General features: G+C 42.4%; 1 protein-coding gene across 12 annotated transcripts in view; it reads right to left on the reverse strand.

Moving 5' to 3' along the window:
• Nucleotides 1-4159: 4159 nt before the first annotated feature.
• The window catches only part of BUB1 (BUB1 mitotic checkpoint serine/threonine kinase), a 34341-nt gene continuing 13066 nt past the window's right edge, over nt 4160-25434 (reverse strand). For 4 of the 12 annotated variants that reach the window (XM_081484827.1, XM_081484826.1, XM_081484822.1 and 1 more), the window contains 15 exons: nt 24074-24132; nt 22480-22608; nt 22278-22382; nt 21433-21532; nt 20465-20546; nt 19652-19826; nt 15209-15296; nt 13585-13820; nt 12043-12186; nt 8839-8954; nt 6316-6477; nt 5988-6145; nt 5712-5886; nt 4850-4956; nt 4160-4481 (listed from right to left, as the gene is read on the reverse strand). In XM_081484827.1, the coding sequence (XP_081340953.1) occupies nt 4286-4481; nt 4850-4956; nt 5712-5886; nt 5988-6145; nt 6316-6477; nt 8839-8954; nt 12043-12186; nt 13585-13820; nt 15209-15296; nt 19652-19826; nt 20465-20546; nt 21433-21532; nt 22278-22382; nt 22480-22608; nt 24074-24132 (2032 nt within the window). In that variant the 3' untranslated portion in view covers nt 4160-4285. Of the gene's footprint in view, nt 4482-4849; nt 4957-5711; nt 5887-5983; nt 6146-6311; nt 6478-8838; nt 8955-12042; nt 12187-13584; nt 13821-15208; nt 15297-19651; nt 19827-20464; nt 20547-21432; nt 21533-22277; nt 22383-22479; nt 22609-24073; nt 24133-25434 lie in introns of all 12 variants that reach the window. The other 8 variants (XR_014051962.1, XR_014051959.1, XR_014051958.1 and 5 more) reach the window with 4 other exon arrangements.

Below are 25434 nucleotides of genomic sequence, written 5' to 3' on the forward strand. Positions count from 1 at the left end.
TTGCTCTTTTCTATGTTATAAACTTTTTATTTTGTATTGGGGGGGTGTAGCCGATTAACAATGTTGTTTCAGGTGAACAGTGAAGGGACTCAGCCAGACATTTACATGTGTCCATTCTCCCCAAACTCCCCTCTCATCCAGGCTGCCACATAGCGTTGAGTTCCCTGTGCTACATAGTAGGTCCTTGCTGGTTATCCATTGTAAAAATAGCAGTGTGTACATGTCCATCCCCAACTCCCTAACTACCTCTTCCCCTCATCCTTACCCCTCAGCCCCTCTCTTTCGTTCTTCCACTCACAATCTGACACCCACTTTCCAGGGGTAACTGCCAAGTGTGTATTTATCTTTCTGGAACTAAATCTACCCTTACAGTCATGGATATCATATGTATTAATATGTCATTGCATTTTTAAAAATTTGTATTTATTTATTTAGGCTGTGCCTGGTCTTAGTTGCAGCACGCAGGATCTAAGTTCCTTGATCAGGGATTGAACCTGGGCTCCTGCATTGGGAGCGAGAAGTTTTAGCTACTGGACCACCAGGGAAGTCCCTATATCATTGCATCTTTTATCCTAAATGGGATGTCATGACATTTATCATATTTAATTCAAGATCTTGGTTTTTTTCACTAATAATTGTTTCATGTTGAAATGTAGACACAAATGACACACACAAAATGCTGTCAAGTGTTCCATACCGTCTGTGTTTCCTGATTTATTCACCTACTCATGGACCTATACGTGTTTCAAATGTTCAGTATTAATAGTGGAGGAAACTTTGTTATGTAACTTCTTTTTTTCAAGTGTGAGCCCTACAGGAGGAATGGACTTGCAAGAGTCAGACACCACTTAACAACCAAACCACCACCACCACAGGAAGAAAGCAAGTCTCAGGGTCAGACACCTAGGATCGGATTACCACTTTCTTGCAGCAGCCAGGGGGGCACCATCCCGCCCCAGTAGCTGCCTACTGTGTAAGGGAGGGGACAAAGGGCAGAAGTGGTGGCAGCTGTGGCCACTTTTCTCCAGGTCTTTCTTCTGCCTTTTAGGGGACTAGTCACCCCCACATTTTGGCACCTGGGCTCCCAGCTGGACACGTCATTCCTCAACTCCCTGGCAGGACACACAACCGACTTGATTGTGTCTGGTCTGTGGGCTGTGAGCTCAGCTGGGGTCCACAGCTTGCAGGTCTTGCCCCTGGGAACGATGCCTACCTCTGCTGGGAAATGGCAACAGTCAGAACATCCTGGAAGCCTTCTGTCCAGCATGGCAGGGTCAGCATTAGCACAGGATTGCCCACCCCAGACTAACGAGAGGTCACAGTCACCTTTGTCTTCTCTGAGCTGCCCCATGTGGGTTCTCTGTTACTGGAGCTTAGACTGCCTGCAGCCGGACTGATCCAGAAATGGGTTCATCTGAACCATTCAGAATAGAACCAATGGGACAGATGGATTGACTTGATAAGGGAAAAGGAGGACCAAGGACACTGACTCCTGGGACCAGACACGGAGAAGGTGTGGAGGAACAGCGTTGCAGGCGAGTTTACGTATCATGCCGATGCTCAGCCATCTCTGAGCGCTTATTTCTGATATGCCAGGGCCACACTTGTGGTATCTCAGGTGCATCTTAGGAAAAAGTACCTTTTAGAACTATTGCCTTAGACACAGGTATAATGCAAAGCGAAAAGGCACTGGTAACAGGAATCTCTGAGTCTCTGGAGTAACCAGCGTTGTTCTCAGCTGGGACTGGGAATGTGGAGCAGGTGGAGGCAGTAGGCAGTGAGAATGAATGGGAAAGGCCTTGAGCCAAGTGTAAATTAAGTGTTAGTTGCTCAGTCGTGCCCTACTCTTTGCGACCCCATGGCCTGCAGCCCACCAGGCTCCTCTGTCCATGAGATTTTCGAGGCAAGGATACTGGAGTGGGTTGCCATTTCCTTCTCCAGGGGATCTTCCCAACCAAGGGATCAAACCTGGGTCTCCTACACTGTAGGCAGATTCTTTACCGACTGAGCTACAAGGGAAGCCCGAGTAGGTATTAAATCTGAACCCTGGTGAATCCAGCCCATACATGGGCACTTAGGATGAACTGGGCCTTTGCTCAGCTCAAGACATGGGGTAAATGGAACCCAGCTCTGTCCCCAGGGAACGCCAGTCTCCGTTGGTGAGTTGGAGGTTTCTTTGTCCCCAACACTGCTGTCTGTGGCATCCATCTCAGTTGCCCCCCCCCCCCCGCCCCCTTTAAGATTTTTTGATAAGGCCATTTTTAAAGTCTTTATTGTATTTGTTACAGTGTTACTTCTGTTTTGTATGTTCTGATTTTTTGGCCCCAAGGCCTGTGGTGAGCCCCCTGACCTGGGGTCAAACCCTCACTCCCTGCATTGGAAGGCGCAGTCAGCCACTGGACCACTAGGGTAGTCCTTCAGTTGCCCTTCGGATGCAGAGCTTTTTTCCTTGTGCAGATAAACCGTGTATGTGTGTGTATGATCCAGATAACTAATTTATAATGAAATGAAGATAATTGCTACAGTTTGTACCATGAAATGGAGAAAAACAAAAACAAAGACCAAAAACCCATCACTACCACCACCACCAAAAACAGTCTACTTTCCTAAAGTGCATATTTAATAAACTGACTTCTTTTGTTTCGATGGAGCCTTCCTCCCTGGGGACAAGGCTGCAGCTAGGAAAGCTGACTGTGAGGGTTGTGAGTGGAGCCCTTGGCACAGATTGGACACCAGACGGGCGGCAGCAGTGCTGAGACGACGCTGGTCAGGTTGAGGTTGGTGTGAAGGACATGGAGGGTGTCCTGGGTGTGATGGGGCTGAAGATTCAGTGACAGCAAATGGGCTGGCAGGGAGGCAGGACATGTTGACAGCAGCTGGAAGCAGAAGCCAAGTGTCCTCCCTGCCCAAGACAAGAAGGTGCCATAGCTGTTTTTCACAGATGGACTCATTTAGCTCTGAGTTTAGTACAACAGGGGGCTTCCCTGGTGGCTCAGATGGTAAAGAATCTGCCTGCAATGCAGGAGACCTGGGTTTGATCCCTGGGTCAGGAAAATACCTTGGAGAAGGGAATGGCAACCCATTCCAGTATTCTTATCTGGAGAATCCCATGGACAGAGGAGCCTGGAAGGCTACAATCCATGTGGTTGCCAAGTTGGACATGACTGAGCACTTTCACTTTAGTAAAACAGCACCCTTATCTGTCTTAGTCTTGTTTCCTCTGAAAACATTTTCAAGAGGAAAAGAAAAAAATCCCACAAATCTGTCTTTATTAGTGCTCAGTTGTTTTGACACTGTAAATCTAATGTTGGTTTCCTTCTAATTTGAGGATATGTTTAATCAATCATGTAGGTTATATTATTTTTAAAATAAAAACATATTTGGAGGACTTCCTTGGTGGTCCAGTGGTTGAGACTTCACCTTCTAATGCAGGGGCTAGTCAATGAACGATTTTGGCTGCTGTAATTTCAGAGCTAATTAATGATGTATGGGGTTTATATGACTATTTTCAAGATCTGGGATAGTCTTTTTTATGGTACTTTTAAAAAACAGACACTTAAGATTTATCCCTGCATTATTTCTCATGGATAGCAATGAAGAACAGGTATGACAAAGGACATGTATGCGTGCTAATCACTTCAGTCGTGTCCAGTTTTGTGTGACCCCATGGACTGTAGCCCGCCAGGCTCCTCTGTCCATGGGATTCTCCAGGCAAGAATACTGGAGTGGGTAGCCATTCCCTTCTCCAGATCTTCCTGATCCAGGGACTGAACCTGCGTCTCTAATATCTCCTGCCTTGGCAGGCGGGTTCTTTACCACTAGCGCCATTTGGGGAGCTATACATGTATATATATACAGTTATATATATAAAGGACACGCACATTTTATTCATAAAAACGTGAAGTCCACTGGATATATTTGGGGAAATTTTGCTTATTTTACGCAAATATAAACATTTAAATTTGGGGGAAAAAACCTGACGTGGCTCCTTTTTGGCTTACAGTGAACAGGTCAGTGTTTTAAAAGTGCTTCCAGAGGACATTCCTGTGCAGACTGTTCTCATAAATGCTCACATCCACCCCCAAAGGCAGTGAAATCAGCTGCCAGCCAGGGCCCATATCCTGTTGTGTATTTTATTGAAATATCTGTAACAACTATGTCACATGGATATACTTTGTGGGCTTTTATTTGTAAGAAACATTTACAATAATAATATATGTAGACATCGAGGTACTGAGTGAATGGGCAAGTATTTACAAGGTAACCTCCAGGGAGTGTCCATATTTTATTTTCGAGAACGCTTATATTCTAAGAGCAGTACAATTAGCCTGTTACACAGGGTCTTGATCTTGCTGGTATAGTGTTCTTGAAATATTTTCTTTAACTTCTGCCTTAACAAATCCAAAGATGGAAGATGATGACAATCGGGTATATTCAACATTATGTGAAAAAATTCATTCCACATGTCCAAGTGAGGAAGCCTGGTGAGACAAAGCCGTAAAAGAAGGATGAAGTGTAGCCTTTAACACGCACGGCAACCCCACTCTTGCATCTGACTTCACTCTCACCTAAACCCAACTTAATGCATCAAGAATGGAAATGTTGACTCTATTATAACTAAGAGAAATTGGAGATTCAATTAAATGTCTATGCACACCTTGTTGAACAAAAGTTACGAATGGAGAAATAGACCCGCTTAACTTTCTCACTGCACGGAGGGCCAGGACTGTGCTGTTATCCTGCTTCCCAAGGCATGGATGTTCGTGGCAAAGATCCATCTTCCACCAGACAGAAGGCAACATTCTACTCTATTTATCCTTTCCACTGTAGCACCAATGCTGATACCCACCTTCTAAAAAGACCTTCAGGCTTCCAGATGCCCCCTTCATTTTTCACTTTCATGTAAGTGCCAAAAAGCATGCAGTATATGGTTGCAGCAACTCCAAAGTAATCAATCTATAAAGGAAATATGGGTATCAACAGGGACCTACTGTGCAGCACAGGGAACTCTGCTCAATGTTATGTGGCAGCGTGATGGGAGGGGAGTTTGGGGGAAAAAGGATACATGTGTATGTATGGCTGAGTCCCTTCACTGTCCACCTGAAACTATCACCATGTTGTTAATTGGCTATACTCCAATACAAAATAAAGTTTTTTAATAAAAGAAAATGAAAATATGGGTATGCATCAATGATTAAAATAGTAATTTACACGTTAGTATATTATCATGTCTGTCCAAATTATGCAGCAAATAAAATCAATCATAGGAAACAGTCACAGGATTTCCGTTTTAAAGAATTTTGGAAGCCATGTGTCAGTCCTCACACTGACATGCCCTATGAGTGGCCGTCTAGGCTTTGCTGGAGGCTTCCACAGACAGCAGATCAGCCATCACCTCCTGACAGAGCATCTCAGGAAGTTCTGTTCTTCTTGGGCTACTGTGTCGTTCATTTTGTGACACAGAGGCCAATACAACATTGATCCCTTGGACGTCCTCCCCCTCCTGTCCCAGGGGCTAGCTGTGGTTTCTGAACTGCACCCCAAGCCTCACAAAGTGTCACGTGTCCACAACTGAAAACAACTCTGGAGTGTGGTCTATCTCCAGGGCTAGAAGAAGACTACACCAGCTCAAACTATCTGGATGCCCAAATTCATGTCGAGACTGCAGTCAATGTAATAAAGGGAATGTTTTCAGATCTCTCGTTCTCTACCTGGTAGTTCCATGGCTTGTTACTGAGCATCTCAATACACTGGAAACCAGAAGTTTCACACTTTCCTGTAAATGCAGTTCCTTTTGGAAAAAGTTTCATGTCTATACTCTGACCCAGGTCAATCAGGACCAAGCCGGCAGATAAGTCATCGTCTTTGCTGTCTTGTTCCAAAAATCTGTGTTAAACACACACAAGCCCCGGGCTGTGTAAGCGCAGAAAGTAAAAGGCTGCTGGGGGAGATGGTCAGAGACATGCCCATTAAAATGCAACACTCGCCTGTTTCCTAGTATGAAGTTGTCCGGCTTGATGTCTCCGTGGATGATTTCGCAGGCATGGACTTGCTCGATCATGCAGAGCATTCTGATAGCAAAAGCGAGGACTAGTGCCTGAGGCATCACTTTTTCAGGGGTATTTTTATAGAGGTTAATGGCATTCTAGAAACAATGGACAATGGGATGTCCTGAGTTGGCTGCCCATGATTAATGAAATTTCAAACGAAGAGCTTTGCCCCACCCACCACTCCAATAAAAGCTTCCAGTGCAAAAAGGGATGTGCAAAGCAAAAAAGGTACTTCATGCTTGTGTCATCAAAGCTTCACACTTACTAATAACGTGCCATAACTGTAGAGGTCTCCTACTAACACGCTGCCATTCTGGAACAGGTGGGCTGAATAAAATCTGATAAACATGTGTTGCATACTTGGTTTCAGTCTCTCCATCAGCTGAGTCCCAATGTAGAATTCCCAGAGGTTGGGAGGCTTCTGGACCTGCAAAGCAGGTAATGTAACATTCACATCCAGCTCATGTTCTGGAAAATGACTGCAAGAAAGCAACTTCATCCAAAAAAAAAAAAAAAAAAGGGCATGGGGTAGAAAAGTGATGACAAGCTATGAATTGCTGCTGCAGTATGGGGATTGCTGTAAGATAATTTTAGTGGCGAGGCAGTTCTGAATCCCTGTGGGACAGTTTTGTTTCCTAAGTGCTGACAACAGATCTAAATGAAACCACTACTATCTTTTTTTATAAGACTATTTCTTTTAATATTTATTTGGCTGTGCTAGGTCTTAGATTCAGCATGCAAAGTCTTAGTTGTAGCATGTGGGGTCCAGTTCCCTGACCAGGGCTTGAATGCAGGTACCCTGTGTTGTGATTTGATTTGAAAAAAGGAAAGATATATCCATTTGAATGCAGAGTTTTAAAGAATAGTAAGGAGAGATAAGAAAGCCTTCCTCAGGGATCAGTGCAAAGAAACAGAGGAAAACAACAGAATGGGAAAGACTAGAGATCTCTTCAAGAAAATTAGAGATACCAAGAGAACACTTCATGCAAAGATGGGCACAATAAAGGAGAGAAATGGTATGGACCTCACAGAAGCAGAAGATATTAAGAAGAGGTGGCAAGAATACACAGAAGAACTGTACAAAAAAGATCTTCACGACCCAGATAATCTTGATGGTGTGATCACTCACCTAGAGCCAGACATTCTGGAATGCAAAGTCAAGTGGGCCTTAGGAAGCATCACTACGAACAAAGTTAGTGGAGGTGATGGAATTCCAGTTGAGATATTTCAAATCCTAAACGATGATGCTGTGAAAGTGCTGCACTCAATACGCCAGGATATTTGGAAAACTCAGCAGTGGCCACAGGACTGGAAAAGGTCAGTTTTCATCCCAATCCCAAAGAAAGGCAATGCCAAAAATGTTCAAACTACCACACAATTGCACTCATCTCACACACTAGCAAAGTAATGCTCAAAATTCTCCAAGCCAGGCTTCAACAGGACGTGAACTGAGAATTTCCAGATGTTCAAGCTGGATTTAGAAAAGGCAGAGAGGAACCGGAGATCAAACTGCCAAGATCCGTTGGGTCATTGAAAAAGCAAGAGAGTTCCAGAAAAACATCTATTTCTGCTTTATTGACAACACCAAAGCCTTTGACTGTGTGGATCACAACAAACTGGAAAATTCTGAAAGAGATGTGAATACCAGACCACCTGACCTGCCTCCTGAGAAATCTGTATTCAGGTCAAAAAGCAACAGTTAGAACCAGATATGGAACAACAGACTGGTTCCAAATTGGGAAAGGAGTACATCAAGGCTGTATATTGTCACCCTGCTTATTTAACTTATATGCAGAGTACATCATGTGAAATGCCGGGGTGGATGAAGCACAAGCTGGAATCAAGATTGCCAGGAGAAATATCAATAACCTCAGATATGCAGATGACACCACCCTTATGACAGAAAGCGAATATGAACTGAAGAGCCTCTTGATGAAAGTGAAAGAGAGTGAAAACCTGGCTTAAAACTCAACATTCAAAAAACTAAGATCATGGCATCCGGTCCCATCAGTTCGTGGCAAATAGATGGGGAAACAATGGAAACAGTGACAGACTATTTTCTTGGGCTCCAAAATCACTGCAGATGGTGACTGCAGCCATGAAATGAAAAGACACTTGCTCCTTGGAAAAATTACTATGACCAACATAGACAGTGTATTAATAAGCAAAGATGTTACTTTACTGACAAAAGTCCGTCTAGTCAAAGCTATGGTTTTTCCAGTGGTCCGTATGGATGTGAGTGTTGGACCATAAAGAAAGCTGAGCACCAAAGAATTGATGCTTTTGAAGTGTGGTGTTAGAGAAGACTCTTGAGAGCCCCTTGGACTGCAAAGAGATCAAACCAGTCCATCCTAAAAGAAATCAGTCCTGCAATATTCATTGAAAAGGACTGATGCTGAAGTTGAAGCTCCAATACCTGGCCACTTGATGTGAAGAGCTGACTCACTGGAAGAAAAGACCTGATGCTGGGAAAGACTGAAGGTGGGAGGAGAAGGGGACGAGAGGATGAGATGGTTGGATGGCATCACCGACGCTATGGACATGAGTTTGAGCAAGCTTCGAGAGTTGGTGATAGACAGGGAGGCCTGGCGTGCTGCAGTCCATGGGGTTGCAAAGAGCTGGACACGACTGAGTGACTGAACTGGAATTGGAACTGTGTTGGGAGTGGAGAATTTTAGCCACTGGACCATCAGGGAAGTCCCTGAAACCACCACTATCTTAAAAAAAAAAAGAGAGACTGGCAATCTCAAGTTTTAAAATTCATTTCTATATTGTTCAGATCATTTACCTTCAAAGCAAATTTCTCCTTATTTTTGCTATTGTTCACATCTCCATGGGTAACTTCATAGACTTGGGCAAAAGCCCCTTCTCCAAGAAAGTGATCAACGTAGACCAGCAAAGAACCTGAGGAGAGAGAGAAGTCAAAATGAAAAAAAAAAAGAAGCTTAAACCACTAGACTATCAAAATGAAGTATTTGTAAATTCTTCTTGGTGCTTGAATGTTTAAGAAATCAAAGTGGGTACAACCCCCTTAGAAGTGTTTTGCCAGTCTTCCATGGAGTGACAGGGGAGCCAAGGCCGGGGCCAGGCCCATCCGTGAGTAGCAGGCCTCAGGCGGCCATCCTCGTCACCACGCTTTCCTGTCTAAAGGGGAAATACTGGTGCTGCCTAGTTGGCAAGACTGTTGTGATATCAAAGAACACGTAAACATCATCTGCAAAGTGCTAAACAAAGCTCTAACGTGCCTATGAAAAATGCAAGCATTTTAACATCAGAATAGAAAGGACAGAGTATAATTGGACTGATATTTCTAAAAGGTAATTTAAACATTTTTACTGCAGTAAAGCTTCTGTATTAGAACAGTTTTGGATTGATAGAAAAGTTGTAAAGATAGTGGAGTTTCTGTTTGTTCTGCATCCAGTTTCCCCTATTGTTAACTTTTACATAACCAAGGTACTCTGGTAACAAACAAGAACCAACAGTGGTGGGTTACTGTTACCTAAACTCCACCCTTCACTCAGACTTCACTAGTTTTCCCCTAATGTTCTAGGACATATTCAAGTCTCCTCAGCTCTGCTAGGCTGTGAGTTTCTAACTTTCTGTTTGACAACCATGGCAGCTCCATGGAGCACTTGTCTGATAAGCTGTAGAATGCCTCTCACCTGGATTTGTTTTGATATGTTTTAGTGACATTGCAGTTATTCGTTTTGGGAGAAAGACCACAGAGGTCAAGTTGTAATAGATTATTTAAAAAAAAAAAAATTCACATGTTTAAAATCAAATATAAAAAAGTCGCTTTCTGGTTTCTAGCTGGCATATAAGGAGTTTGGAAGGCATCAGTGTATGAGCCAAAGAACAGAGCATCAAAATAGTGAGGAAAAATATTGACAGACTTCCAAGGAGAACAGATTACTTCACTATCACAGTTGGAGATTTCTACATCCCTCTGTCAGCAACTGACAGAGCCAACAGGCAGAAAATCAGTAAGGGCATGGCTGACATGAATAGTACCACCAATCAACTGGATCTAACAGACATTTACGAAATAATTTAACAACAGCAAAATATACATTCTTTTCAAGCTTACATGGAATAGTCACCAATAAAGACCATGTTCTGGGTCATAAAATACAATTAAAAAAAAAGAAATCATACATTCATGGAATTAAACTAGTAATCAATAACAGAAGGAGAGCTGGAGAGCCCTCAAACACTTGGGAGCTAAAATAGCACACTCTGAAAACATAATTTATTGAAATTGTGAGATGCATGAAATGCATGCTTAGAGAAATTTATTGCACTGAATGTATATGTTAGAAAAGAAGATCTCAGCCACTATGGAGAACAGTGTGGAGATTCCTTAAAAAACTGAGAATAGAACTGCCATATGACCCAACAATCCCACTGCTGGGCATACACACTGAGGAAACCAGAATTGAAAGAGACGCGTGTACCCCAATGTTCATCACAGCACTGTTTACAATAGCCAGGACATGGAAGCAACCTAGACGTCCATCAGCAGACGAATGGATAAGGAAGCTGTGGTACATATACACAATGGAATATTACTCAGCCATTAAAAAGAATACATTTGAATCAGTTCTATTGAGATGGATGAAACTGGAGCCCATTATACAGAGTGAAGTAAGCCAGAAAGAAAAACACCAATACAGTATACTAATGCATATATATGGATTTGAAAGATGGTAACGATAACCCTATATGCGAGACAGAATAAGAGACACAGATGCATAGAACAGTCTTATGGACTCTGAGGGAGAAGGTAAGGGTGGGACGTTCTGGGAGAATAGCATTGAAACATGTATATTATCATATGTGAAACAGAACACCATTCCAGGTTCAATGCATGAGACAAATGCTCAGGGCTGGGGCAATGGGATGACCCAGAGGGATGGGATGGGGAGGGAGGTTGGAGGGGGGTTCAGGATGGTGAACACATGTAAACCCATGGCTGATTCATGTCAATGTATGGCAAAAACCACTACAACATTGTAAAGTAATTAGCCCCCAACTAAAATAAATAAATTTATTAAAAAAAAAAAAGACATTGCTGACAAAAGAAAAAAAAAAAAGATCTAAAATCAATAATCTTAGTTTCCACCTTAGAAATCTAGAAAAAGAAGAGCACATTAAATCCAAAGTAGGCAGAGAAAAGAAATAATAAGAAGTAGAAACCAATGAAATTTAAAACTAAAAATCAATAGAGAAAATTAGTGAAAACAAAAGTTGAGTCTGTGCAAAAAAAAAAAAGTTGTTTCTTTGAAAATATCAATATAACTGATAAGCCTCTGCCAGGCTAAGAAAAAATAAGGACATATATCACTAATATATAAATAAATGAAAGAAGGGGGATCACTATAGATCCTGTGGACATTAAAAGGATAATATAGCTTCCCTGGTGGCTCAGGGGTAAAGAATCCACTTGCCAATGCAGGAAACACAGGTTTGATTCTTGGGTTGGGGAAATCCCCTGGAGAAGGAAATGGCAACCCACTTCAGTATGCTTGCCTGGGAAATCCCATGGACAGAGGAACCTGGTGGGCTGCAGTCCGTGGGGTCACAAAGAGTCAGACCCGCCTGAGCACACATTTATTTAAGCTGTCCCTATAGCTGTCTATGTGGCTTCCAATCTGCTGCTTTACACACACATCACTTTGAAGGTATGCAAGTGCTATCTGCAGAAATTCTTAAAAGTGGACGCCTGGGTCTAAAAGTATCTGCATATTTAATTTTGATAGACAACTGCCATATTGCCCTTTATAGTCACAGTCACAGCAGCAACCAAATCCTATAGTTATGCCTTGACAAGATGTTCTCATCTTAATACTACAGGTGAAACTACAGATGAAACCTATGATTGGTGGGAGGGGAGGGGAGGTGACAGGAGGGGAAACACACCACACACACACCAGTCAGCATCAATTCCCATAGAGAAGAGAGTTTAACATTTTATTACCCGTATGGTTCTTACCTAATCGGAACTCAGTCTTGGGCTTGATGGCTGGAAGCTTACATGCCCATTCATAAGTATTTGGATAGGAACTCACTGGTTTAGAAAGCCTGGATAAAAGTTTGAGAATCAACTCCTCATCCCAGGGATTCTCAACAGTGAAGTCTTGAAGGAATGGGAACAAAAAAAGGAAATAAATTCAGTAGCCAAGACTTACCAAATAAATCATAAGACAAAGCAAGTGGAAACCTTCGTTAAATAAGCTTTTAAGTCTTATCTCTAAAAAGCATTGATTCAAATAATAAAGAATCATTTCGAAAATCAAAACTGGTAGTTCTGCAGTTCATCGTCTGTCATTTTCAGATCTACAACTTTGCATGTTCAGTTGTGACAAAGGAAATCAAAATCAGGAGCATCTGTTCATGATTCTGCCTTTAATAGAACTGGGGGTACACATCTTAAAGGCAGACTTGGAGATTCATTACTGACATGCTCAGCTATGTACTCTTTAAACCGCTTTTCCTCTTCTATCTAGAAAACATGCTGCCTTTTAACACTTATACTGTTGCTTGTTGTTCAGTTGCTAAGTCATGTCCGACCCTTTGTTACCCGTGGACTGTACTATATGCAGTTTATCTGTATGAGATATACTTTGGATCCACAAAGAGAAACCATTTCTAAAGGGAAGAAAAAAGTTTCTGCCCAATTTAGAATGCTCTAAAAAATTCTATAAGTGGCAGTTATCAGTCTAATCCAACAAGATGGACACTAGTGTTCAGCAGATGCAGGACACTGTTCTGAGCCCTTGATGTTTAGTAACTCACATGGCCCTTACAGTAAGACTCTAAAGGAGGTACTACCACCCCCTCCACTTTACAGAAAAGAGGGCCACAGAGAATTAAAATGATCTTGGCCAAGATCAAGTGACAGCTTAAGGGGGGGTTGGTGGTGGCTAGGATTAGAATCTAGCTAGTCTGGGGACTTCTCTGGTGGTCCAATCATTAAGACTCCATGCTCCCAATGCAGGGGGCCCAAGTTTGATCCCTGGTGAGGGAACTAGATCCCTCATGCTGCAACTAAAGATCAAAGATCCCACTCACCACAACTAAGATCCAGCGCAGCCAAATAAGTAGTTAATCTATGTTTTAAAAAAAATCTAGCTAGTCTATCTTCAGAGTCTGTGCTCTTAACCACTATTCAAGACTATTTCTGTGTAGCCTTGGGGTAAGGATGCCCCCATCCTTGATCCTGAGCCTGTTTACTTTTCTCTAAAATGGAGCTAACAGTGTCAGATTAAATGCCTGGCACATAGTGGGCCCCCCAATTCCACTTGATTCTTCCAACAGTAGTTATTTTGATCTTTTAAAATTAAAACAAAATTAATTATTCCTTCAAGGAGGCTACTGTTGTGTGCATAGTAAGGGAGCCTGCTAGTTTGTCTGAATTTGTGTTCTACTCAACGGCATTCAAGTTCCTACTCTTTCGAGTTTCTTTCATGAAACAGCTTTTACCAGGCTAGTGTACTTATTCAGGGGACAATTAAGATTGAGCATCTGTTCATACTTGGAGCGTCGACATTCCCAAGCGAGCCAGTCTGCATCAGTTCAGCCTGGAGCCCAGCGCTGGCTTCTGCCGGATCCTCTGCAGTGGCAAAGTCAGGATCTATGACTTTACAGGCCTTGAGGCCCTGCTCTGCCTCGCTAGTCAGCACGGCTGTAGCAGGCTGGCCCAGATGGAGCAAGGACGCCGAAGGGACATCTGTGCAGTACAGTGGGTCTGGGCTTGTCTCTTCAGTTGGACTGGATATGATAAAGGGATAGAAGAAGCAAAACACGTGATTACAAGCTTACTGGGTTTGATCGCATCAAAGTCCCACAGAACAGTTTCCTTTTCATTCTAGGAAGGACATTTCAAATCTGCTTCACAAATAGTTGATTAAAGCACTTTCTTCATACAAATATATGCAAACAGACGGTTCATACAGTATCAATAGAAATAAAATAAAAAACATGGTAATATATTAGATAAATAGGTGAGGTGAGACATTGGATATTCTTTAGCAGGATATGCTAGGAGGTTTATTTCCCTGAGTTGCCCTCTAAGCATCACTACTGTAAAAGAGGTTAAATATTTAACTTTATTCCAAAAATGGCTTCTTTTATGACACTGACACAAACAGAAAATGTCAGCCATAATTTGATAACTTAACAGCAGTGCATTTACACACACACACTGGGGGACATGCACACGCACAGTTGACCCTCATTACACAGATTCCATATTTGTGAATTCACCTACATGCAAATACTAATTCTGGTGTAATTTTAATCATCTGTTGCAAAGATAATAGAGAATTCCCATAAGCTCCTCATCAATTTCCTCTAATGTTACCATCTCACATTAAGGTGACTCTCTTGTCAAAAGCAGTAAACCAACCTCTGTCATACTACCACTGACAAACTTCCAGACCTCGTTTGGATTTTGCCAGGTTTTCCATAAGATACCGTGTTTGCTCCAGGTCCAGTTGTGGACATCGTGTTGCGTTTGGTTGCGCCTTCCTTAAACTCTCTTCTCCTGTGAGTCTCTTGGTCTTTCCTGGTTCCCTAAGGCCTGGCCAGCCCAGCTGGTTCACAGTCTGCCCCTCGATATGGGCCTCTCCCTTGTTTCTATTGTGACTGCACTGGTGTGGGAAGACATGCCCTCTTCTCTCCTCCCACGGTTTCTCCATGCAGTTCTACTCCCCTGGTCAGTGGAAGTCAGATTCTCTGATACTCCAGCGGCTTCTGTCACTCCCTGATGCATTAGAACCAAGTGTTCAGGTTAATCATTGTATTTAAATGTTTCTTTTATCCTTTCAAAGTATTTATTGAATTTGTTACAATATTGCTTCTGTTGTTTTATGTTCTGGTTTTTTTGGCTGCAAGGCATGTGGGATCTCAGTTCCCCGACCAGGGATCGAACCTGCACCCTCTGCATCGGAAGGTGAAGTCTTAACCACTGGGCCACCAGGGAAGTCCCTAATGGTTGTACTTACATCTACAGAGTACCTTCTGACTTAAAGCTCTCAGTTAATAAAAACTCTGGCAGCCCTTAAAGAAAGACAGGAATGAGGTATTCCTTTACAGCTTAAAAAGCAACGCTACAATGAAAATGGAGAGAGACAGAACCACATACACCCCCACAATACCTGAACTTTCTCTCTTTCAAGGGTTCCACCTTGTTTCTTTCACAAGAATCCAAAGCCACACGGGTGTGCTGGTTTGCTATCATATTTTCTGAAACACACAAGAAAGTAGAGATGGACACTATACACACAAGTATGATTTTAAATGGTTATGAAGTCTGGGATTCTTTTTTGCACTGACTTTTATTACAATTTCAAAATAGTGTTCCATGGTAGAATGTAGTATATTTTTTAAAATGGGGGGAAAATCACTTGAAAAACTTCTATTATTGTATGTGAGCTTTTCAACCTTATACATGTAATCCATACAATCCTTTAAGAGAAAAGAGTTGAGATGGGACTACTCTGGTGGCTCACTAGTAAAGACTCTACCTGCCAGTGCAGGAGAAGTGGATTCGACCCCTGACCTGGGAAGATTGCATATGCCGAGGGGCAAACTAAACCTGTGAATCACAACTGCTGAGCCTGTGCTCCAGAGCCCAGGAGCCACAACTACTGAGGCCTGTGCACCCTAGAGCCTGTGCTCTGCAACAAGAGAAGCCACTGCAATGAGAAGCCGGCACACGGCAGCTAGAGAGTGGCCCTTGCTCACCGAGACTGGAGAAAAGCCCTCATGGCAATGAAGACCTGCACAGCCAAAACCAAACAAACAAATAAATAAAATTATTAAAAAAAAAATCTACAGACAGTAAATGAGATAGGGTAGAAATACAGAGACTACTTCTACCAAGTGATGCTAACACAATATAGAGCCAGGTGTTAACACAGGATTAAACTTTACTAGCTATTGCCTCACTGAGCAGGTGCTAATAATACTCTTCAGTACATTAGCTTCTCTTCATATGACCAAAGTGGCAAATACGCTAAGAAAGGCCAATACTGACTTTATGAAAGACACTTGACTTAAAACAGATTAAGTTCTCCAAATTGAAACAAGCTTTAAATTAAAAAAAAATTAAAGTAGCAAGTCTGTGATAGCACTTGGCAATTGTCCAAGTTTCAACTAAATCCTCCTTTAAAATACAGGTAAGAAATATATTTGGTTAGTACAGTAAGAAAAGATTTTTACTGCTTAGTTGAAAATGTTTAGGCCTATACGCTCAGACTTCATGTTAAAGTAAGTTTTCATCCTTTCATCCAGGGGAATGGAATTCTTTGGCATCTGCTTCAGTGAACAACTGCTACTTAAAAAACAGAAAAAGTGCCAGCAGTGATTATTTGGCTAGTGGTCCCAGATCTTGCAGCACAAGTGCGCCTCTGAGACACTGTGGGTTTGGATCAATTCCACTGCAATAAAGCGGTTACACAAATTTTTTGGTTTCCCAGGGCATGCACAAGTTATGTTTACACTGTATTGAAGTCTTAAGTGTGCAACAGCATTATGTGTAAAAAACAATGTGTGCACCTTAATTAAAAAATACTTAATTGCTAAAAAATGCAAACCATCACCTGAGCCTTCAGTGAGTCGTAATCTTTTGGCTCGTAGAGGGTTTGCCTCAATGTTGGTGGCTGCTGAATGACCAAGGTGGTGGTTGCGGAAGGCTGGGTTGGCTGCGGCCATTTCTTAAAATAAGACAATGATGAACTTTGCCACGTCAGTTGACTCCCTTTCATGAACGATCTCTCTGCAGCAGGCAATGCTGTCTGATAGCGTTTTACCCACAGAATTTCTTTCAAACTCGAGGTCAATCCTCAATCCTCTGCTGCTGCTTTATCTACTAAGTTTATGGGATATTTGAAATCTGTTCTTGTCACTTCGACAATCTTTACAGCATCTGCACCAGGCGTAGGTTCTGTCTCAGGAAACCGCTTTCTTTGCTCATCCACGAGAAGAGGCTCCTCATCCATGAAAGTTTTACCCCAAGATGGCAGCAAGTCAGTCACACCTCCAGGCTCCACTTCTAGTTCCCTTGCTGGTCCCATGTCTAGCTTTCTCCTCCAATCAAGTCTAGAACCCCTCAAAGTCATCCATGAAGGTTGGGATCAGCTTCTTCCAAACTCCTGTTAGTATTGATATTTTGACCTCATGAATCACAAATGTTTCTAATGGCATCTACAAGGGTGAATCCTTTCCAGAAGGTTTTCAGTTGACTCTGCCCAGATCCACAGAGGAATCACTATCCATGGCAGCTGTAGCCTTATGAAATGTTGCTCTTAAACCAGAAGAAGGTTGAAAGGACTCCTTGGTCCATGGGCTGCAGAATGGATGCTGTATTAGCAGCCATGAAAATAATTTCATTGTTTATGTCTCCATCAGAGCTCCTGGGTGACCAGGTACACTGTCAGTGAGCAGTACTATTTTGGAAGGAATCTATTTTTCTGAGCAGTTGTTCTCAACAGTGGGGTTAAAATACGCAGTAAACCATGCTGTAAACAGATTTGCTGTCATCCAGCTTTTACAGAGCACAGCCAGAGTAGACTAAGCATAACTGTTAAAAACCTTAGGACTTCTGGAATGGCAAATAAACACTGACTTCATCTTAAAGTCATTAGCTGCATTATCCCCTAACAAGAGAGTCAGTCTGGCCTTTGAAGCCTAAAAATCGGACCTCAACTTCTCTGGCTGTGAAAGTCCTAGATGGCATCTTCTTCCAATAGAAGGCTGTTTCATCTACACTGAGTATCTGTTATTTAGAGTACCCACTTTCATTAATGACCTGAGCTAGATCTGTGTAACTTGCTGCAGCTTCTACATCAGCACTTGCTGTTTCCCTCTGCACCTTTGATACAGAGATACCTTCTTCCTTAAACCCATGAACCAACCTCTTTTGGTGTCAGACTTTTCATCTGCAGTGTCCTCACCCCTCAGCCTTCATAGAACTTCACAGAACTTTTATGACGTTAGAAGAGCCTAACTTTGTAGAACTGAGTTAGGGCCTTGCTTTGGGTTCAGCTTTGGCTTAAGGCAGTATTATGGCCGGTTTGATCTCTCCAGACCACTCAGATTTTCTCCATTATTGCCAATAAGGCTGTTTGGCTTTTTTATCATTTATGTGTTCACTGGAGGAGCACTTTTAATTTCCTTCAAAAACTTTTCCTTTGCATCATAACTTGGCTAACTGGCATAAGAAGCCTGGCTTTCAGCCTAACTGGACTTTGATGTGCCTTCCTCACTAAGCTTAATCATTTCTAGCTTTTGATTTGAAGTGAGAGACATGACATTCTTCTCTTCGCTTTAACACTTAGAGGCCACTGTAGGTTAGTAATTGGCCTAATTTCAATATTCTCCGTTCTTAGGAAGAGAGAGGCCTGAGGAAAGTGAGAGAGACAGGGAACAACCAGTTGGAGCAGTGAGAACACACACAATGCCTATTAAGTTTACTATCTCCAATGGGCGAGGTCTGTGGCACCCAAAGACAGTTACAGTAGTAACAGCAAAGATTACCCATCACGGGTCACCATGACAAATGTAACAATAATGAGAAAAGTGGAAATACTGCAAGAATTACCAAATGTCAGACATGTAGTGAGTAAACGCTGCTGGAAAAATCACGCCAGTAAGCTTGCTTGACACGTGGTTGCCACAAATCTTCAATTTGTAAAAAACCCAGTATCTACACAGTGCAACAAAGTGAAGCGCCATACGACGAGGTACAGTGCTTAGTCACTCAGTCATCTCCGACTCTTTGCGACCCCGTGGACTGCAGCCCGCCAGTTTCCTCTGTCCGTGGGATTCTCCGGGCAAGAATACTGGAGTGGGCTGCCATGTCCTTCTCCAGGGGATCTTCCCTACCCAGAGATTGAACCTGCATCTTCCTGAGTCTCCTGCATTGGTAGGTGGATTCTTTACCACTGTGCCAAAAATAAGGTATGCCTATATTATTTTGCAGGTTGGTATTTAATAGGTAATAATTGTATGTATTCAGTAACTATGTCATTTATTAAGCTTCATTTCAGGTGTATAAAGATCTTGATATGAGAGTGTTATGTTTGGGGAAAATAGGACTATCTGTGAGTTTTATCAGACCACTAAAAGAAGTTTTAAATATGATTTTCTGAGTATAGTATTTGCTACATCTCTAAAGTAATAAAATTTGTACATACATATCAAGGATTAAAACTTGCTGTTAGTTATTCTTATCCAATTAGAAAATGTTTACTATTTTAGCATTCGAGTAATTTAATCTGTCTGTCCTGGCTATTTTATTTACTGTAAAACATGAAATAAACCTCTGTCCTGTGCAAATGGGTTGGACTTCGTATCACAGCCCTTAAATGCTTCTGTAGTCTTTTCTTCTGTTCTACTTATAATCTAAGCTATTGAATTTGAAACGGCACAGAGACTTTATGAGGACATTATATTTATGTAATAATACAATGAATGGATTTTAAGTTTCCTCTTTATGATTTTCCAATGTCCCAATTAGAATTTTCAAGATGACGACTATCGTAGTAGTAGAACTGAAGTTGGCAGAAGATAAGACACTAAGAGAGTATAATGCACACCTTTATCTTCCAGTGGGTGCACGGAGTCCACGGGAAGCCTATGGAAGGGTGTAGATGCTAGCTGCGCGGCAGACCTAAAGTCTCCTGGGCTCTTGGGGCTGGGCGCCAGGCTTTTGTTGCAACGGACACCCCACACAGTTGAATCATCCAGAAACTCGTCAGTTTGAGGCACTTCCTACAACGAAAGATGAACTGAAAAAAAGGCAGCAGGCTCCCTGTTTCGTAGATGAAATTTAACACGTCGATACTTTTTTTAGATTCAAAAAAACCAGGAACTTTGATTCTTTCAAAGGAATGGATGTAACCCCTGGCTAACATGCAGCCAAGGACATCATGGGCCTGGTTCTTCTCCCCAGAACTGGGACACTTCATCTTTAACACTAATGGAGATGTATCACATCCAAGAATCACAGTTTATTTACCAATTTTTACTTATTTTTTAAAAAAATTTGAAAAATCTGGATTTACAGAGGAATAACAAAGATATTACGGAGCTCCCATTTAGCCTTTATCAAACTTCTTAGGTCTGGGAAAAATATATTTGCCCCCAGTGGTTTCTCTTGTCTACAGGGAAGACTCTCAGAGGGCAGGGATCACATCAAACTCATTTTTCAATTTCCACATCTGTCAGTATGTGTTGTGCATACTGCAAATAATTATAGAACAATATTTTAAAAACATAATCTTCACATAATATTCTTTTTTTCCAGAACTGCTTTTTAAATACACCATCTCATTTGACTGGCACAACTGTTTGGTAAAAGGAAGTGAAAAGGGTTGCACAACAATTTCATGGATGAAGCAGAGACTCACATTTGGTTTTGCAGGGAACCTGCTCACGGAACGTTCTCCAAAGGTCCTGGCTCCTGCAGGTTTATTTTTCAGCTGTGGTAATCTAAGGAAAAATTGGCAGAATTATAAACAGTAAAATACCCTAAGGAAATAAATTCTACCACTTAAGTCACAGTGTTAAAAACATTCTCCACTTATCCTATTTAATTAGTCAATATATATTTCTTACCTTTATAGCAAATCTGAGTGCAAGCTGAATTAACTTGAGTAGGTATATACAAGTAGATCTACAGTTACTTTATGTGAGAGTGGAAAATACGGAACTTTCTATCGCACTGTGTTTTAAGTTTTAAGGACAAAAAAGAGTGAGGGCTGTGACTGACAGGATGGTGTGGATGCCATATGTTTTCTTTCTTTCCCCAGGGCGTGGTCTAGCTATGGAATACAAATCTCTTCCACACCATGACACTTTAGTTCACACCTCTCTTTTGTGATTTCAATTACTAACAGTGAAACTTCCTGGTGCTACCCTACTCTATCCTAATGCAGCTCAGCCTTAAAACAAATGTTCTCTGCAGCATAAGCCAATGTAAGCCACTTCCCTTTCTACTTCATCAGTCCTGCAAATACATACAGAACATGTGTGGATACCTGTGTTGATGAATTCATTTACAACTAACACAATTTCAAATCTATAGGATACCTCGGCTCTCTGATGATTTATAACCATACCGTTTTCTTTCACAATACATGCTTTTGTTATGGGAGGATTGCTTTCTTGTAACGCTGTAAATGTGGAAAAGAACTTCAGCCACAGTCTGTTGGTCCTGTGGTCAAAAGGCTCATCCCTGGCAGAGCTGGGGCTGGAACCCAGCCCATTTGATTGGCAGGTGCTCTTCTCTCAACAGCCCCAGCTGGACCCCTACACCACCCGTCACTATGGCAACATGCTTTTCACTCAGTGTCATCTTAACCACATATGTCTTTACCCATAATTTTCTTTGTTTCCATCTTCAAATACAGGAAAAGCTGATGACAAAGAAGAGATGATCTTGTTGACTCCCCAAGCCCCAGAAGATGGTGCATTTTCTGCAAGAGTACAAAAATTGTAGTTAATTATTGTAACAGGACAAAAACACTACCCTTTAGTCAAAACTTTAACTACAAATAAGAAAATGGAATAAGAGCTTATAGGAAATAACTGATGTCAGTTTTTGGAACACTGGGCCATGCGGTAAGTCACTCTGCGCTGACATGAAGGGACCAACTACGGTCACAGGTATTAGCATGTAAACTTCCAGGTCTCAAGCCCCTGCCACATCTCACGCAGCAATCACAACTCTCCTGACACAGCTATGGTCACTGACACTGAACAGAGCTCTCCACATCTTTGTTTTTCTACAATTAAGCTCTTAACTCTATGTCTTCATTGTGATCTCTCTCTGGCTTCCAGCAAAAATGCTCTGACTCCAGACAAACGGGAGGTGGGAGGTGGGGGTGGGGTGAGCCCTGGTCCCCAGCACTCCACCCTGAACACCCCTCTGCCCGGCAAGGCTCAAGTCCCCCTCAACCACTCAGTCCTTCCTGGCTACTCCTACCAAGGCCTATTTTGCCCTTCTTTAGCACTTACTATTTTTTAATTTTTAAGAAACAAACCAAGTCTATGACACACACTGAGTACCTGGCGAAACGCTTATATTTTTTAATTCACAACATGGCCTTATCTGACAAGCTAACCAAGGGCAGGCCTACTTCTTGCATAATCCTTGCTTTTTCTGTGGGCAACCACCTGCTATGTTATCCATTTAGCAGCTATTAAATAATTTGTTATTACTTTGAAACTGGGCTTCGAACGCATTTTGACCTAGAGATGGCCATTCCTCTTTGTCATCAGAAATATCCGGAAGTGTAGGAGCCTGAAACACATTCATGATGAAACCTTAAAAGAACAGAAGAATAACTGTAAACATGATTGCAAAAGAGCTTGCATCAAGTCACTGTCAGCTGTTGCAATTCAAACAGCAGGCTTTACATACCGAGAGCCTCCTTTGTGTGCACAGTGGGCGACGGCTGCGCTTTGGATGGTGTTGCCTGAACCAGTCCCAGCGACGTGTTTGGAGTTGTGTGAAAGGAGCTCGTGTTAACAACCTTCTGTGCTTCACACCCTTTTAAAAAGATGGGGACAAACTGCCATGTCAGTAGAGGAATCAGAGTCACTCAGAAGACACACAATTTATGAAACTTTTATATTTTATTACTGTTGACAATTCTCACTTGTTGTTGTCTAGTCACTAGACCGTGTTCACTGACCCCGTGGACTGCAGCCTGCCAGGCTCCTCTGTCCATGGGATTTCCCAGGCAAGAATACTGGAGTGGGTTGCCATTTCTCTCTCCAGGGGATCTTCCTGACCCAGGGCTTGAACCCGAGTCTCCTGCATTGGCAGGCGGATTCTTTACCACTGAGCCACCAGGGAAGCTAATTCTCACTAGGAATTTCCATTATTCTAGTACTCTCACATCTTTTATTTTGATCTTTATATTAGTCCCACAAGGTAGGTAAAGTAAGAATTATCTGTTAACAAAAAAGGAAATAAAAGCTCAAAATAGTTAATTAAGCGGCTTGGTCTAAAACCATATCAAATGAGCAGCTTAGTCATCAATAGCATTCTTTGCTCCACTGTATCCCAAGAAATAATAGCTACGTTGTAAATCTTAGGACTGGGTTTCCATCTCACTCAGCTGGAGTCCAGGTAAGGCCCTGCACAGCTCGAGCCCTCCTAGCTCCGACCTCATCTTCCTCACCCCCCATCCCCAACCCCGGTGGCCACTGGCCGCTCTGCCATGCTCAGACACATCAGGGGCATCAAGGACTCTGCCTGGCTGGTACTCTGCCTGAAACAGGGTTTGCAAGCTGGCTCTGTCAGGTCTTTACCCAAATAGCACTGGCTTTGTGAGTATCTTTCCTGGTTCCCTCTGAAATTTCAATCCCCCTCCCTAACAGCCACACTTCCTTTGCCCATCCGAGTGGGTGGGGATTTCTGTCCTTTCTGTTTGTGACTGCGTCTGTAATCCCTCAGAACAGCACTTGGCATCCACTCGTGCTCAGTTAGGTCCTGGTTAAATGTAGGTGTCACCTGCTCTATCAAGTAGCTCTGCTTCCACTAAACTGTCATTGGAAAGAATGTCACGGTACATGGGGGTTAGAAGTGAATGCCCAATCCATGTGCTATTTTATTTATAAAACTTACTTTTGTGTAAAGACCTCTAACAAAGTCGTACAAACAGAAGTATTATACATCACCCCCAATTAGCCACCTCTCCTTTCTCACAACATAGTAAAGATGATTCTTGTTTTAGATTAGTCTGCTGGGAAATTTAAGAGGAATATTTTCACAAACCAAATTTCCAAAGGATTCTAACCAATAATCTGTGACTATCAAGTAGATTTCCACCTTTATTGGAAATGGCCCAGGGCTTATCTAACCCCTGCGTTCTGAGAACAGGAGAGCTGACAACCAGGTTCATTAAGGCCTAGAGTCTCCATAAACTGTGGCCACCTAACAGAGCCCTGAGTAACCTGGACGAGTCTGGGCAGAGATTAGACACAAGTGTATCACAATTAAACATTACCTTCTTTTATCTCTGCTCCACTCTGTGGCCTGAATTCATGAGTACTTCTGTTCACACACCTGGAAGAGAAAACTCGTGAGACACATAAACTCTCAAGAACAGTAAAAAAATGTTGGCGATTACCAGCCTGTTTTTAAAATACAGATGGGGGACTTCTCTGGTGGTCCAGAGGTTAAGAATCCACACCCCCAGTGCAGGGGCACAGGTTTGGCCCCTGGTTGGAGAAGATCCCACATAGCACATGGCATGGCCAAAACAAGAAACAGATGGGACTGCCTAGGTCTACAGTGTCAGTGACTTTATTTTGTCTTTCATGTCCTTTTGAGGACAATAATTCTTACAGATAAGGGCCAGGTATTCATGTGTGCTTGACATAGTGATTACAGACGTGAACACCTGATAATCATTTGTACACGGAGAAGGGAGGTTAAGGGTCTCCCTGATTCAAACAATCCCATTTGTTCCACAGGCAAAGGGGCTGATGGGCAGCTCTGGGTCTGGGTGCCCAGCATGGCTCTTCTGAGTTATGATATGGGAAAGCGCTGGTGCCTTAGCTGTGGAGCCATAGTGCTTTGTCCTCTAGACTTCACAGTTATCAAGAATGGAAAAAATGGTATAGAAGACACTTAAATCACAGTCTGGTTTAAGTCCAGTGAGGATAGTGGACTTCATCTGTCTGTCTAACACTGCTTCCCTTAATAAGCCCTGTGAGGATGGAAAGTAAAAAGTGCAAGGCACCCTTAATTTTACAAATCCCCATTAAACTGCCATAAAAACCTGTGTTTTATATGCAGTACCAGAGGAAGGTGCCCTTTCTCTGCCACAGTCAGTTGTCCAGGCCACTGAGAGTGTGAGGGGGGTCCACTTGGTCCCTTGTCTGGGCCAGGGTCAGGGTCAGACCGCAGTGATTCTGAGATCTGAATGTTCATTAGGTTAAAGAGCTTCATGCTTTTGTAAGGGATGGCTGGACACACAGCATGTCTACAGGGTCTGTCATTGCTATTGTGACTATCTTGTGGTCACGTGAATTAACTGTGAAGACTTAATGAAGTCAGAGCCCGCACACAGCAGTTCTCTTCTTAAAAAAAATGTTTTTTGGCCACACCACATGGCTTGTGGGATCTTAGCTCCCAGACCAGGGATAGAACCCACACCCCCTGCACTGGAAGCGCAGTCTCAACCATTGGCCTGCCAGGGAAGTCCCAGCAGTTCACTTTTTACATACATGGTTCAATACAGGACACAGGTCTGAATTATTATCCTAAGGTGACTGAAAAACCATGATCACTTTAAATCTTATTTCCAAGGGAAATCATTGATGAAAGTTGACCTCAGACACCGAGGAGAGCCAGTACTTAAGA

The sequence above is a fragment of the Giraffa tippelskirchi genome, chromosome 4, assembly GCF_054371585.1.
Source record: "Giraffa tippelskirchi isolate mGirTip1 chromosome 4, T2T-mGirTip1v1.2.pri, whole genome shotgun sequence".
Lineage (NCBI taxonomy): Eukaryota > Metazoa > Chordata > Mammalia > Artiodactyla > Giraffidae > Giraffa > Giraffa tippelskirchi.